The 14914-nt window shown below is 54.8% G+C and overlaps 2 protein-coding genes across 2 annotated transcripts in view; one reads left to right on the forward strand and one right to left on the reverse strand.

The window, feature by feature from the left end:
- SLC39A11 (solute carrier family 39 member 11) overlaps positions 1-14914 on the reverse strand; it is a gene marked incomplete at its 5' end in the record, with an annotated part of 84450 nt that overhangs the window by 16682 nt on the left and 52854 nt on the right. The window contains one exon of the mRNA XM_084273400.1: positions 4431-4500. Coding sequence (XP_084129526.1) covers positions 4431-4500 — 70 coding nt within the window. The remainder of the gene's footprint in view (positions 1-4430; positions 4501-14914) is intronic.
- RPL38 (ribosomal protein L38) overlaps positions 8817-14914 on the forward strand; it is a 225277-nt gene continuing 219179 nt past the window's right edge. The window contains exon 1 of the mRNA XM_084273402.1: positions 8817-8820. The gene's annotated coding sequence lies outside the window, so the exon portion shown is untranslated. The remainder of the gene's footprint in view (positions 8821-14914) is intronic.

Raw genomic sequence — 14914 nt, forward strand, 5'->3', positions numbered from 1 at the left:
TTCCTCCCCCCACGCTGCAGCGTGTGAAGAAGGGGGAGGTAAACCAGCTCTTTTTTAAGGCACGGCTGCCCTTCTCTTTACCTTCCTGCCTGGAAAGCAGCCAGGAGCAGCTCACACCTCCCTGCTCACATCTGGAGGGGACCTGCCCCTCCTGCTGCTCCCTGCATGCCCCACACCAGGCTCTGCTCTGGGTCTCACTGCTCTTCTGTCCCCGCAGCAGCTTTGTCCTGAGCCCCAATTTCCAGCCTGGGGGAAATTCTGGTGGTTTTATCCCTGCAAGGGACCAGGCAGGTGAAGTACAGTCCCACAGCAAGGAGGGAAGGATGCTCCCACCCAAAGATGAGCAGCAGGTCAGCCCCCTCCATGGGAAACACCCCAAAAGCAGGCATTAGGTCATCCTAAACCCTGTCTGAACTGCCAGAAAACCTACAATCACCAGAAAAAGGTTCAAGATTGCTGGAGGAGCTCCAATACCCACCTGCACACAAAAGCAACGATCCAATCTCTCCGCTGAGACCCCACTTTCCTCGGGCACGGGACTGTGTCACCCCCATCCCCTGACAGGCTGAAGCAAGAGGGTTCCCCCCATGCCACAAGCAGTGAACGAAGCAACTGGCAAAGCAGGGGGCTGGCGCCCAAGGGTGAGCCCTGGCACCGGCGGAGAGAGGAGCAGCGGAGGAGAGAGATCGCAGGAACGGAGCCTGCACACCCGGTGGCAGCAAAGAAACGCGGAGAGCGCGGGCAGGAGCCTGGCAGCAGCACCGGGATGCTGCGGGGAGATTGGGGGTGAGGAGCCTGGCAGCAGCACCGGGATGCTGTGGGGAAATAGGGGGTGAGGAGCCTGGAGGCAGCACCGGGATGCTGTGGGGAGATGGGGGGGTAGAGGAACCCAAAAGGCCGGATCCCACAATCCCTTTATAAAGGTAAAAGGGGCAGGATGCTACAGGAGCTCAGAGAGTCCTGGAATGGCAGTGGGGATGCCCACACACCGTACTGGGTGTTTTAAAAGGGGAGGATCCCACCCTGCTTCCTAATGATCAGGTTTAGTTTTTAAGCAAAGCCCAGAGTGTCCCCTGACTCTGACCATCAGCTCTGCCTGCAGCACCCGCACCGGCGCTCAGCACCACCACAGCTCCCAGCCAGACCCATCTCTGCAGCACACCCTGTGCTTACAAACCCCAAACTGCCCCCCCATATCATGGGCAGCTGGACCTGAGCTCAGTCCCAAGCACCCAGCCAGGGCAGGAGCCCCCAGCATCCCTCCCCGGCAGCACCAAGAAACCTTCCAACAGCAGCACAGGGCAAAGTCCTCAGCCTAGGAGAAGACTTTTGGAGGTCTCATGGAGCACCAGGACCAGGGTGCTAACCCCCACCCAAACAGAGTCGGGGAGCAGTGCTGTGCCTTGGGGAAACAGAGATGAGCTTGGGTCCCCAAGGGTTGACAGAGACACGCAGGGACCCTGCTGCAGCACCCACCCCTGAGCTGCTGGGTGCACAGGGCTTCACCCAGAGAGTCTGCTCAGCACCAAACCAGACCAGAGCAGCATCCAGCTGTGGCACCACCACGGTCTGTGGAGCAGCCAGTGCCCTCCCCTCCTTCCCAAGAGTCTCTCTGCAAACACACTGCTTATTCCCAAAGCCTGTGGCTCGGAAAAGAGCCCTTTGGGACACCCACAGCCACGTTTCGCCAGCACCCTGTGGTGAGCTGGAAGAAATCCAGGCTCCCACTGAGATTTCATCCCTCTGGGAGAGCAATACAATCAGGTAGTGCTGCCTCAAGCAAGCACCAGCATTTATTCACCAAGCACAAGGCAGCAGGGAAGGTCCTCTGAGTTAGCACCCACAAGTCACATCCAACCCTGGCAACACCCCCCAGCCGCCCCTGCAAACATCCCCAGGCACCTGCATCTTTAGCTCAGGCTCATAAACAATCTTGCACAGTTCAAGGTTGGAAGCAATAAAGCTTTCCTGAGAAGCAGCTCACCCCAGCTCCAGCTCAGCTCGGTGCTAACACAGTTAGTCACACCCAGGGGGGTTTAGGGGGGGGAGCCAAAGCAGAATGGAGGAGGTAAACTGAGTCACACCACCGTTTCATTACAACTCTATTTCAAAATAATGGGTGTGAGGGAGGGGGGATCCTGACTGTTGTGTCCCTGAGCTTGGCTGAGGAGTGATTCAGATTCCCACTTTCTGATGTGCCACAAGATTTAGCTCCATTCCCACCACAGAAAGTATAACCCCTCCACTGTTTTCTTAACCCCACGTAACACAAATTACCCACTTCAAATGTTATTCTTGGCTATTTCCAACCAGCTTTAGGGCTGAGGGGCGACACCAAGAGATGTTTTTTGGGGGGCTGCCCATAGATGAGAGTGACAGACAGATGGATGGCAATGAAGTTATTTTGTCTCCTCCTTGCAGCTGACTACATTTGCATTGGTGTTTTCACGCTACAGACTCCACCTTTCATCTAACACGATTAATTCTGTTGTAAATACAAAGAAAAGAACCAGCTGCTGCTGGCTTCTTAGCTTCTGCTGAGCAGCTGATGGAAAAAAAACCCTACCCCAACCCAGTCCTTTTGTCTGAGCATCTCTAGAGCCTCTGCAGACTTTTATCAAGAGCCTTTTATTTCAAGAGGTTAGAGAAACACAACACCCTCCAGCCGGCGTATCCTGCTTTTCTCACCCCAAAATCTGGATGGTCCCCACTGCAATCCAAGGGCCTGGGGTGCAGATGGTCACCCATCAGCCAGGGATGTGCCAGGGGCACCCTGTGCAGGTGGTTTTGGCTCATGTCTTTGCAGGGTGCTTGGGAACACAGCTTGTGCTCAGCAAGAGAAGAGGTTGGACAAGGTGGAAGAGTCCCCAAACCAGCCCTGGGGTCTCGCAGACCCTCTGGCATAGAACAAGGTGCCTGAGATATAACTCACTGTGATCCCTGAGGCGTAGGGCTGGGTGGGTTATTCGGGGACTGAACACACCCTGTGTGCCCCAGCCATGCACAGCCTGGCTCCGGGAAGGGAAGGGTGAAGGGAAGGGGCTGTGCCACCAGCCCTGGGGGGGAAATTCAAGCAGAAAAAGGAAAACATTTGGTCAAAGGCCACGGAGGAGCCTCGTCAGGAAGGTGCCGTTTGCGAGCCAGCCGCAGAGAGGTGCCAGCGGCTCTTCCAGCACCGGCTCCAGCCTTCTTCCCTTCTCCCATTCCTACAGCCATGGCCCCAGCCAGCCCAGTATCAGTGCTGCTGGGTGTGGGGAGCTGGGTGTGGGGGAGCAGCAGGGCTCTCCCTACCATCACCCCACCCCACACACCCTGGTTTTACTCCTGCTTGGTGTGAAAACTCACCCAAAGTCCAATCTTTACTGCCCCCAAAACGTGAGGGAGTTTGGAGATGCTGACTTTACACACTCATACACCCAGGTTTTTCCTGGTGGCACAAGGGCAGTGCCAGCACTGCCCAAAACAGCTCCTGGTGAGCAGGGATGCCAGGAGGATGGAGAGCCTGGAGTGCCACCACAAAGCCACTGCACGCTTCCCAGCAGCTGCTCCTACCCATTGGGATGCTGCTCTCGGGGAAAATCTCTGCATTTCTCTGAAGGGAGAAGGGGGAGCCCGTGCCAGGGAACCCGCCTGCTCCGTGGGGAGTGGAGCCACAACTGCTTCCAGCTCGGCAGCAGCAGGATGAGGATGAGAAGGTGACAACATCCCTGTGGGGAGCCACAGTGACACTGGGCAGGAGAACCCAGGAGAGGTCAGTGTCCCAGCCCCTGTGAGCTTATGGCTCTTGCTCACCATCTCCTTCAAACTCCCACTGCTGGCCCCCAGAAAAGGGACTTGCCCAGGCTGAGATTTCACTCCCCCTCAGCCTGGTTTACACATCTCTAGCTTTCATTCATACCTTCTAGGTTTTCTCCTCTCTCCTCCCTTGGAATCCCCATGGGTGAAGCTCCCCACACAGAAACCCTTACCAGCATTTAGCTAAGCTGGCAGCCTCACCAGGGAAGTTTAATGGGGATAAGGGAAAAGAACCACCCCCCCAGGGGGACCTGGTGCACCCATTCAGACACAGGGTGCCCAGCAGCACCCCACAGCAGTACCCACACATGCTGCCTCCTCTCCACCCCAGCTCCACTGACCTGCCCAGCCAGGCAGAAACACAGAACCACTGCAGAAACCAGGCATCAACCACAGAAACCTCATCTATCACATCCACAGTCGCTAGGAAAACACAACAGCACCAGGAATTCCTTCTGCTCCCTCTGCCCACACTTGGGCTTCCAGGCAAATTCCAGTCAATCAGCGCATCTCTGACCACCGTGGCACGGGGGGCAACGTGGGACAGACAGACAGACAAGCTCTGAGACGCAGAGGTGTGCAGGCAGACCCGAGGCACACGGAGCAGGAGGGGTGTCAGGGGTGTCAGGACTTACCTGGCGCTTTGGAAGGTGGCAGATGCTGATTTTCCGACAGCTCCGAATCCAACTCCCACTGCCAGACCCTCTGAAACAAGAAGGGAAAGAACCAACCCCTCAGTAAGGTCAAAACCCTACCAGACCCCCGAGACTCTCCCTCCTCCTGTGCTCCAACAGAGCAACGACTGGCCTGAGCAGGACAGCAGGACCCTGAGCAGGATGCTTCCCTTCTTGTTTTAAGCTGAGTTCATTTAAGCTGAGCTCAACTTGAGAGCCTGTGATGCTGAGCAGGTACTTCTGCACTGTGAACCCAAAGCTGGGGACGCCAACACAGGCAGGCAAAGGGGATGCTGAGGGGACCAGAACATCTCTGATGCAGAGAGGCTGAGGGGGGTCTTCTCGACGCTGAGAAACCCTCGAGGGGTGGGCTCAGGAGAACAGGTCAGTCTGTGTTCAGGGTGCCCAGGGACAGGACAAGGGGCCATGGGCACAAACTGGAGCTGAGGAAGTCCCACCTAAGCCTGAGGAGGAACTTCTTTGCTGGGAGGGTGGCAGAGCCCTGGGCCAGGCTGCCCAGAGAGGTCGGGGAGTCTCCATCCATCTCTGGAGACATTCCACCCTGTGATGCTGGGTGCTGCCCTGTGCAGCCTGCTCAAGGGGATGCTGCTCTGGCAGGGGTGGGACTCTCCAGAGGTCCCTCCAACCCCTGTCATTCTGTGGAGAAAGATTTCTGTGGTTTGGAGTGTACTGGAAAGGAAAAGATCAACATTCCCACCAGCTGAAACACTATTTTAATACAGAGCATGGCAGTGGGAAACACCAAAGCCTATTCCAAGAGGCTCAGCAAACCCCTCTGCCCAGAGGTCTCTGCAGGGTGCAGAGGAATTGGTACTGTGGGGGATTTGCAGAACTACCAAATGCCAATTTCCCCCATAAACCCACCTGGAGCTGTGCTAAGCCAGGACCAGACTCCCAGCAACACCACCTCAGTACGGGGGTTCTGCTCTCCCCGTGCCCAAATACCAGCAAAACACCCGTACAGACAGTCTCCAAAGCAGGAGGAACCCCCAAACTCCACAAAATAATTCCCACTTTGCAGATTATTTTCTGACAGTTAATCCCATCATTTCAGATTAGAGTTATTCCCACAAACCCCAAAGAAAACCAACCGAGGAGCTTCCCAGGAGGGCAGCAATCTGCCACTGCCTCACAGGGATAACCACTCCATCCTTCCCCACCCTCCTTCCTCATTTTCTCTCCCCCTTCCAACTCTTCTTACCCTCCCACCACTGACACAGCACCCTCATTGCTCCCAGACAACACCTGATTTTCAGAAAGGGTCAAACCGCTGCTACTTCTTTGCTCCCCACCCCTTTGTTCCAAATCCCAGGGTTGGGGAGGGGTGGGGTGTTTCCAACTTCTGTGCTATCACTCCTCTCTGACCAAGGTGGGGGGAAAAAAAAAAACCCCAACATTCAAAGAACAAAAGCCAAGCTGTCTGTGTGGCTGAGTTGGAATTGCCTTCAAAGGAGGCAGTTCCCTGCTCTGGCTGCTGGCAGCCGCGCGGGGGGACAGTGGGGACTCTTCAGATGAGCATTCAAACAGGTTGAAAATGTCACCCAGGGTGTTTACCTGTGTACCAGAGGGATGAGGTCTCAGGAGGAGAGGACCACGTGTGTATTTGTGGTCTTTTGAATCTCCAGTTGCCTTGGAAACGCAGCGTAAAAAGCAGAGCCGGCTCGGGTAATCGCGGCATTTGCATCCCCGAGTCCACGCTGAGCGGGGAGAATGGAAACACTGCACCTCTTCCCAGCCCCAACCCCAGGCCTGTGCCAGGGCTCGGGGTGGAGACAGGGAACACGCCACAGCCACCAACCCCACACACAGGTTTATGGGGTGCTGAGATCCCAAATTGGCCCTAGAACACCATGACGGAGTGATAACCACCTAGTGAAACTGCTGGAGGAACAGGGGTGCACGCCAGAGCTGGGGAGGGGGGTGGAAATCACACTCTAGTGCAAAGCTCTAGTGGAAAGCTCTTGTGCAAAGTTCTCACACTACCCCAGCACCACCCTGGGGAGCAGGAGCAGAGCCAGGGAGGGCTTCACCTGCACCCAGGGATTGGCTCTGAAGGTGGTTAAGCAAATTTTGGAGGAAAACCTTGTTTCAAAGCATTTAAGGGCTGCGCTTCGCGCTGCTCAGAGGATGCAACGAAGCTCCACGGGGCTGGCACTGCTCCTCCCAAAGGTTTCTTTGTAAGAGAACAAAATTCAAAGGACAAAAAGCACCAATTTGTGTGAAGAACGGGAATAGCTTCAGCTGAGGGGGGAAACCACAACAACCTCCCTGCTGCAAGGCAAGCCGCAGGGAACGAGAGGCTCAGCGGCACGATTAATGGGAGCACAAATCACATCTACGTGGAAACAAATTAGGGGAAATTAAAATCAACAGATGGTGCGTAGTGAGCTGCTTATCTGGAGAGGGAGAAGCAGCCGAAGGGGGAAGCTCGCAGCACGGTGGTGAGGAGGAGGTGGTGGAGCAGCCTCTGGCCACAGGCTCCTTGGATGTCCAAGGAGCTTCCCACAAGAGCTGGGGCAGGATGAGTATGGTCATGAACCAGTCAACAGGATGGTGATCCCACAGCATCCAACTAGAACCCACAGTCAAGCAAGTCCAATGTCAGGGAGGAGCAGTGGGAACCCCAGCACATCCCACAGGTGCTGCTGAGGCTTGGGAAGCCTCTAATTACACACAGCAGATATTGGGTGAGGTGCTCAGCCCATCACTGTGATGTGGTTCAGATACTTCACTCTGAAAAGTGGAGAGGGTTCAGAGGACACCACAAAGATGCTCAGAGGGCTGGAGCACCTCTCCTATGAAGAGAGGCTGAGGGAGCTGGGCTGGTTCAGCCTGGAGGAGAGAAGGCTGAAGGGGGACCTCATTGCAGCCTGCCAGTACCTGAAGGGAGCAGAGGAACAGGAGGGGAATCAGCTTGTTAAAAGGGCAGATAATGGCAGAACAAGGGGGATGGATTAAAACTAAAGGAAGGAAGGTTTAGATTAGATATTAGGGGGAGGTTCTTTACAGAGAGAGTGGTGAGGGGCTGGAACAGGCTGCCCAGACAGGGGGTGGATGCCCCATCCCTGGAGGTGTTCCAGACCAGGCTGGATGGGGCCCTGGGCAACCTTGTGTAGCTCCAGGCCTAGAGGTTGGTGGCCCTGCCTGTGGCAGGGGGTTGGAGCTCAGTGATCCTCGAGGTACCTTCCAACCCAGACCAGCCTGTGATTCTATGAAAAGTCTGCCAAGAGGACACAGGAACTTCACCACCTCAATAACACAGGTTCAGCTTCTTTCAAAGAAGACTTCAAGCCTCCAAACTACTCCGGTTTGTGGATAAGCAAGCCTTAACGCAAGGATTTACATGGAAAATGATGGGAAAGAGCTTGCTGTCAGTTTGCCCACACCCAAAGCTCACAGCCAGCGCCAGCCACAGCCCCTCACTCGAATGTTCTGCATGTACTCAGATTATAAATAGCCTGAGCAACTTCTTTGGGTGGGAAAAGGCACAACAAGAGGAAGGTTCATGTTTCTATGTCAACCACTTAGGGACACGCGGCGCCAAAGGCTCCACACAGGGATGACCAAGACGTTAGGTCGCTGGAGATGGGCATGGGAGAGTGGGTCTCACCCGCTGAAGGCTTGGGCATAGGCTTGGGAAATAAACAGCCCTGGGAGATTGCTGGTTCCCAGCACCCTGGTGAGCAAAGGTAGAGAGAAGCACAGTCCCAGGCAGCCCCGGACAAGTGAAGGATTTACGGTGGGGCCACCACTCCGCAAAGGGCAAGGGAAAAGCTCCACAACTTAGGATGAGATAGAGGGTGGAAGGTGGGCATGCATGTCCTGCAGGAAGCCCTTCCACCTCGGAGAGGGTTTTTCCTGTGGATTTCCATGGTTGAAGCAGCTGTTGGACCCTCTTGGAACCGGTGATGGAGCTGGAAGAGCCAGAGAGTCCGCGTGGCCCTCTTAGCTGGAGAGCAAGCACAGCAAAGGCACCAGGCTGGGGTGTTAAATTCAGCATCTCTTCCCAGAGTTGCAGAACAAAGAAAGAAAACCACAGCCAATACTGTCAAGAAAATGCTTCTATTTAACCTGAACAGAGGGATTTTTGCCTCTCTTGGGCTTCCTTGGCTTTACAACTCAAGACGCTTTATCCCGATAAGGCATTACCCAGGGATCAAATTAATCCTACGCTAACTTAGGGATCATCTCCAAGCCCCCCAGCCAGCAGCGCTCGCTGAGCTCCTGCTTTCCCCTCGGCTTGTTTTCCAGGAAAAGGGGAAAAGAAAAATAATAAAGCAGCTATCAGAACCTCCTCCTGCAAAGCAAAAACCACGCTGGAGGGTCGGTTGCTGTGGAGAGCCCTGCCGACGCCGGCGGGCTGCAGGACATGGCAGCCTGGGCAGAAAGCACCATATCCATCCATCTCCTTACACACTACATCTCCTGCGCAGACCTGATGTAAACTCAGGGCATCTTCATAGCACCACGGGCCATCTACCAGCCCCAAATCCACAGGGAATCCATCTACCCCACCCCAAGAGCTCACACCATCCCTGGAGCCAAGCTCTGTCATCCTCCTCCTCTCTCCCTTAGCTGTTGGCTGTGCGCAGGATCAGCTCCTTCCTCCTCAGCCCCAGAGGGCATGTTTAGAGCACTGTGGATTGTAGCCATGGATGGAAGCAGCAGGAGAGGACTTGGGAACAGCACGCAGGTCTAGCAAGAACATTGCTCCGAGCCCAGAATAAAAGCATCTTGACAGGGAAGGCAGCCAGCGGAAAATTTGGAGAGGAAAAGCCAAGAGGGAACAGCAGCACAGCAAGGAGGTGTCAGCACAAAGGGAAGGGCCATGGAAGAAGGAGCAGAGCCAAGCCAGACAAGCGGCAGGATCACGTCAAGGCACTATGGCAGAAGATGCCAGCTTTCCACACGCCGGGTGAATCCCTCCTTGGCTGCTCCACGCTGTCAAGGAGGATGTCAAACGCTGGGCACGCCACAGCCAGCACACCTCCGACACCTTCACGCTTGGTCTGAGGCCTCCAGCTCCCCCAGCGCTTGTCGCCCAGCGAGCAGAGGGGACTGGGAGGTGTGTGACACACTGTTACAGCTCTGGGTTTATTTTTACTTTAATTTCACTTCAGTGCCCCATCGGCAGAGCTGTGAAACAGCACAAGATGTTCTGTCTCGTTGAGCCAGGAGGACAGTGACAATGTTCCTGCCAGCTCCAGTCCAACAGAGCACTCAAACTGGCTGCAATGGGCTTTGGGATGGGACCCAGCATGGGTCCACCTCAGCACAGAAAGCACAGCACACTCCCAGCCCATGCCAGGATGTTCCCGGCAGAGCCAGAGCTCTCCAACCCCAAGAGACTGTGTGGGGTCCTGGGATGGTGCTTGGGGCTACAGGAGGGTGCTTTGCCTTTGGGCCCAAAAAGTGCTGGTGCTGCTCTTTCCAGGGAACACCTCTCCCTGGCAGGGAGGAGAAGAAGGTTTGCCCTTCTTCTGGCATCAAGGCAGCCCACAGTAGATGTGGGACAAGTCCTGGGGTGCATGGGAGAAGCCAGAGTCTGCAAGAGCTTGGCAAGCTGAAAGAACCAGGAGAAATTAAGCAGGCTGCGATGTTAAATCCTGTTCAGGGCAGCTTAGGCAGGGATGGCAGCCCCCTGCATCCCACTCTGCATCCCCACACCCTCCTGCAAACCTTGGGATGGCGGCTGCTCGCCAAGATCCTGCCCTCCCCAGCTCCGCTTTGGAGCATGAAATGAGCTTCGCAGCCACCGCGGGAAGCCGCTCCTAATCCCCAGGAGAAAGAAGGGCTGCTCACAAAACCGACTGGAAAAGAAAAGCTCTTCAGATTCCTTAGAAATCCAAAGGAGTTAGAGAGCAAGCATGGCTCACGGGGCCTTGATAAATTACAGCGGCAAAGGAAATTAACCCCAGTTATTATGTTGCTCTCACATGTTCTGAAGAGCAAGGAAACAGGCGGCGGGTAGAGGACAATATCCTACAGGAACAGGCAAAAAATAGAAGAATCCACTAAACAAAAGTCACTTCTCTCTCTCTCTGGATCACGTAGGCGGGATGGCAGGGATGAAGGGAGGGATGTTGCAGCATCCCCGAGCGCGTGCCGTGCCTGGGGTCTCTGCTGTAACATGTGGGGAGCGATGCTGCTCGCCTGCCCTCTGCTCGGTCTCATCTCACAGTGGCAGGCAGGGCCACACTGGGATGCTACAGAGAGACCTGGCAGCCTGTTCTCATGGAACAGCATCGGAGGGGTTGGGGGTTCCCCTCTCCATCCTCCCAGTTTCTCTTGATGTACAAGCAGAACAGGACAGTGGTGACAGGGAAACCCAGACCTGCTCGTTATCCATTAATTTTTCCCACACCTTAGCAGGGTGCTGGCAGCACAGCCCACCCATCCCCTACCCATGGGTGTCTTTGCCTAAAAAATCCCTACCCTTCCCCTTGCAGGAAATTCCTGTGGGGGGACAGTGCAGATCCCCCAGCAGGCACAGAAGGAGCATCTGCAGGGACAATGAAACAAGCAGCCACTCTCAGACCCCACAGTTTGAACAGAGGTAAAACCTTGTGCTAAGAGGGAGGGCGAAGGAAGAGGACAAGGCTGGTGAAGACCTTTCACTGCCACAGCTCTGCCCGCTGGGGATGGGGGCGTTTCTGGGGCAGGGCTCTATGCCCGCCGAGTGAGGGATCTAACAGCAGTAAATACCTTTGGGAGCAAAGGGAAGAGTCTGTGATCCTGAGAAAACCTTTCCATGAGCTAACACACCCCCCGAAGCAAAACAGGACCACGAGCATCAAGGTGGATACTGGGTTCACTGCAAGAGCATCCTCTGATGGAACGTGGCAAATGCTGCTGGGCAAAACAACTCCCTGAGTCCTTCTCCTCAGTAATGCCAGAGTTTTTTGCAGGTCCCTTAGTGCTTTACACCCACTGACCCGTCCTCCACCGGCGAGCTGGGACCATCATGTCCCCTTCCAGCACCAGGGCGAGTGACACTGCCTGCTCCTGTGAAACACGCCTCCCTTAGGAAGGTGCTGGGGATGCCAACGTGGCATCAATTATTCATCCCGCTCTTTGAAGGACTGTTAAGTTCCTAGTGGGAAATTAATCTTGCCATAATAAAATCTGTATTTCTACAGGAGCTTAAACATTGTCCCTTGTTGCCACTATCCAGACTCTTAAGACTTCTCCCTCCAAGACAGAATCCCAGCTCCCTCCAGGTAACACCATCATTGCCAGGGCTGCACAAAGCACAGAGCTTATCAGACCCCTGTGGTTTTCATGCCCCACTGCTACAAGCCGAGCAGGCAGGAGGTTACAGCCATTCTAGAAAGACTTTTTAAAGTTACCCGAGGCAGAAAGCAGCAGATCTCACTTGAAACACAAATCTTACTGCTGCTCCAGAGGTGGCCTTGCTTATCCACCAACATCCAGATGGCTCCAGTCCCGCTAAACGCCATTCCTCCCTGTCACAGCCCCGGCTGTCCCCTCTGGCACAGGACCAAAGGTTCCAGCATGGCAATGCAAGAGCTCTTACCTGACCCTGCTGCTCTCTGCGTTGTTTCTCTCTTCCACATCCATAAGCACAGGGCCTTCCGAGCGAGAGCACCCGTATCCCTGGCACACGACATCCCCGTGAGATGCTGCGTGGCTGGATCTCCACCTCCCAGGCAGTGCAGGAGCACCAGGACACAGCTCACCACCCACTTGAGCCCACACAATTGCTCCCTCGGGATGCCGAGCACCCTACCTGCTCCTCAGGGCTTCCAGCAAACTGGGAGCAGAGCAATGCTAACCCTCCTCAAAAAGTCCACAGCCCCAGATCCCCCAAAGGCAGAGACACCCCCCCCCCTTTGGTGGCAGCGTGCCTGCTCCAAAGGCAGCCACAGGCACACACTGCCAATGGAGACCCCAGCGCCTGTGGGAGCTGTGACCAAGCTGCACTGGCTGAGCAGGATTGGCTGTCATAGAATCCCAGACTGGTCTGTGTTGGAAGGGACCTCAAGAATCACAGAGCTCCAACCCCCCTGCCACAGGCAGGGACACCAACCTCCAGGCCTGGAGCTACACAAGGTTGTCCAGGGCCCCATCCAACCTGACCTTGAAGACCCCCAGGGATGGAGCATCCACCCCCTCTCTGGGCAGCCTGTTCCAGCCCCTCTCCTTAAAAATCTTCCCCCTAATACCTAATCTAACCCTTCCCTCCTTCAGCTCCACTCCATCCCCCTTGTCCTGCCATTATCTACCCCTTTAAAAAGCTGATTCCCCTCCTGTTTGTAGTTCCCTTCAGGGACTGGAAGGCTTTCTGCCTCCGTAACGTAACTTGCTTTCTGTCTTCTCCTCAGCCCTGCAGAAGCAGCCGAGACCAGATCGCTCCTAATTATTATCCTAACCAGAAACCCTTTCATCAGAGCACAGAGGCAGAGTTTAGATGATTAATTTGCAGTTTAGGGTGGCAGGTAGCATTACTGGTGGTATGAATTATTCACTCATCCCCTCTCCTCCCCCCCCCCGCCTCAAGTTCCTGTGGAACAAGAGCTTTTGTTTAAGGGATGGAGAAGGGGGCCGGTCCCCTCTCCCCCGCAGATCCGCACGCCGCCGCAGCCCCCGCAGCGCTCGCATCCCGACCCTGCCAAGAGACAGTGACAGGACAGAGAAAACAAAACCCAAGGCACCAGCTGGATTAATCCGCTCCGACGAAGCAGTCCTGGGCAATCATTATCCTCACAACCATTTACAACCACGGGCAGCTGCAGGCAGCAGAGCCGCCGAGCCCCGCGGATCGCGCTCGCGGAGCATCACCACATCCTCCCTCTGAGACGGCGGCTGTGAAAAAAGCAATAGAAATAAACCCATTTTGGTGTTATTTTACACCATTTGCAGCCCAGAGGGAGCAAATAAATAAAGGATGTGAGTGTGTGTGGCTGGGCACAACATAGGGAGCTGCCAGCTCCGGCATGGATGCGACCTGCTTGAGGAAACCCACGCTCTTGGGGTGGGGAAACTGTGTGGGGGCAAAACCCAGTGATGATGTGTGAGAACAGCAGCAGTATTAAAGCCCAGCGAAGCCAGGCAGCTTGTAAATGGAGAGGGATGGCCTTTCTGGGTAGGGAATCGCACACAAACCACCACAGACCTGCCTCAGCATCACATGTTAGCTCAGCTTCTCTCTCCTGCTCCCGGGCAGCTCTATAAAATACGACTGGAGGGGGGGGTTTACCCATCAGAGGTGTTAATGAAGCACTGATTCAGCAGGGCTGAGGCACATGACGTGTAAGCGAAGCCCAAAGGTAGTGAAACATCTCCAAAGCTTCTGACATGCCCAGACAGATCAACCACTACTCTGATTACCAGAGAGAAAACTCACACAGCTCCGCTTCCAACTTTACCAGGGATTCATATTCAAGGTTATGCAAGAGGCAATGAAAACCAGCAGAGGATGACAGGGTCAGGCCACTCATCACCTGGAAAAGCAAACAGCCACAATCCCCAGCTCACTGGTGCTTAACAGCGGAACGGACGTGAAGAAAGGCAAACCATACCCTTGTGTGCCACGCTGTGGAATGAAAAGGCCATTCAAAGGGGATTTAAAGCCCAAATGGGCCACCAAACGCCTTACCCTGGGGAATCTCAGCCTATTTCATGGTTTGGGGTGGTTTGAAACAAGGGGACTAGTGACCCCAAGCTGCTCAGAGCCACCCTGGTACAACGTGACACAAGGTGACTCTGGGCAACTCATGGCAACAGATACAGGGGGGAAAAAAATGGCTCAAGAGAAGCTCGTGACCTTGCTCAAGGGTTTGTGTCCATTAGACAAGGTAGAATTTGGGTAGGACAAGACAGTTCCCCTAATGTCACCTCCTGGTGGGAGCCAAACCCTCTACACCCCATTCAGATCCACTTTTCTCCCCCTTTCACCAAAGCACAGCAACATGGAGCAAATCCTTGCTTCAACCGCTACAGAGGAGCTGACAAGGCAGCGCACGGCTGCTGCTCACACTGGACATTAAAGAATCAGAGGTGCTGGCATGAACCAACATCCCAAAATTCCTTCATCGTGGGAACATTTCTCTGGAAGAAGAAAACTCTCCTCCAGTTTAACCACCCAGAACCAGCCCTAAGAGCAGGGACCGAGCGGTGCTGGTGTCCCTGACCTCATGCAACCTGAATCCATCACCGGTACTTAATGTTTCATGGCTAGCACGCAAAATGATTTCTCAGGCCACTGCTCACCGATGTTTAATGCAAGAGACCTGTGAGATCTGAGGGGGATGAGAAGGAAAAGGAGCTTCCACATGCATATTTCAGCGGACTTCCATTCCAGCTGGTGAAAATACTGTATTTAATTGGCTTTTGTCACCTCTGTGGCTGTTACCGCTTACAAAACAGCGCTCGCCAGCTCAAAACGATGCCACAGAGATAAA

This window comes from Gallinula chloropus (genome assembly GCF_964237585.1).
Source record: "Gallinula chloropus genome assembly, chromosome: 20".
Lineage (NCBI taxonomy): Eukaryota > Metazoa > Chordata > Aves > Gruiformes > Rallidae > Gallinula > Gallinula chloropus.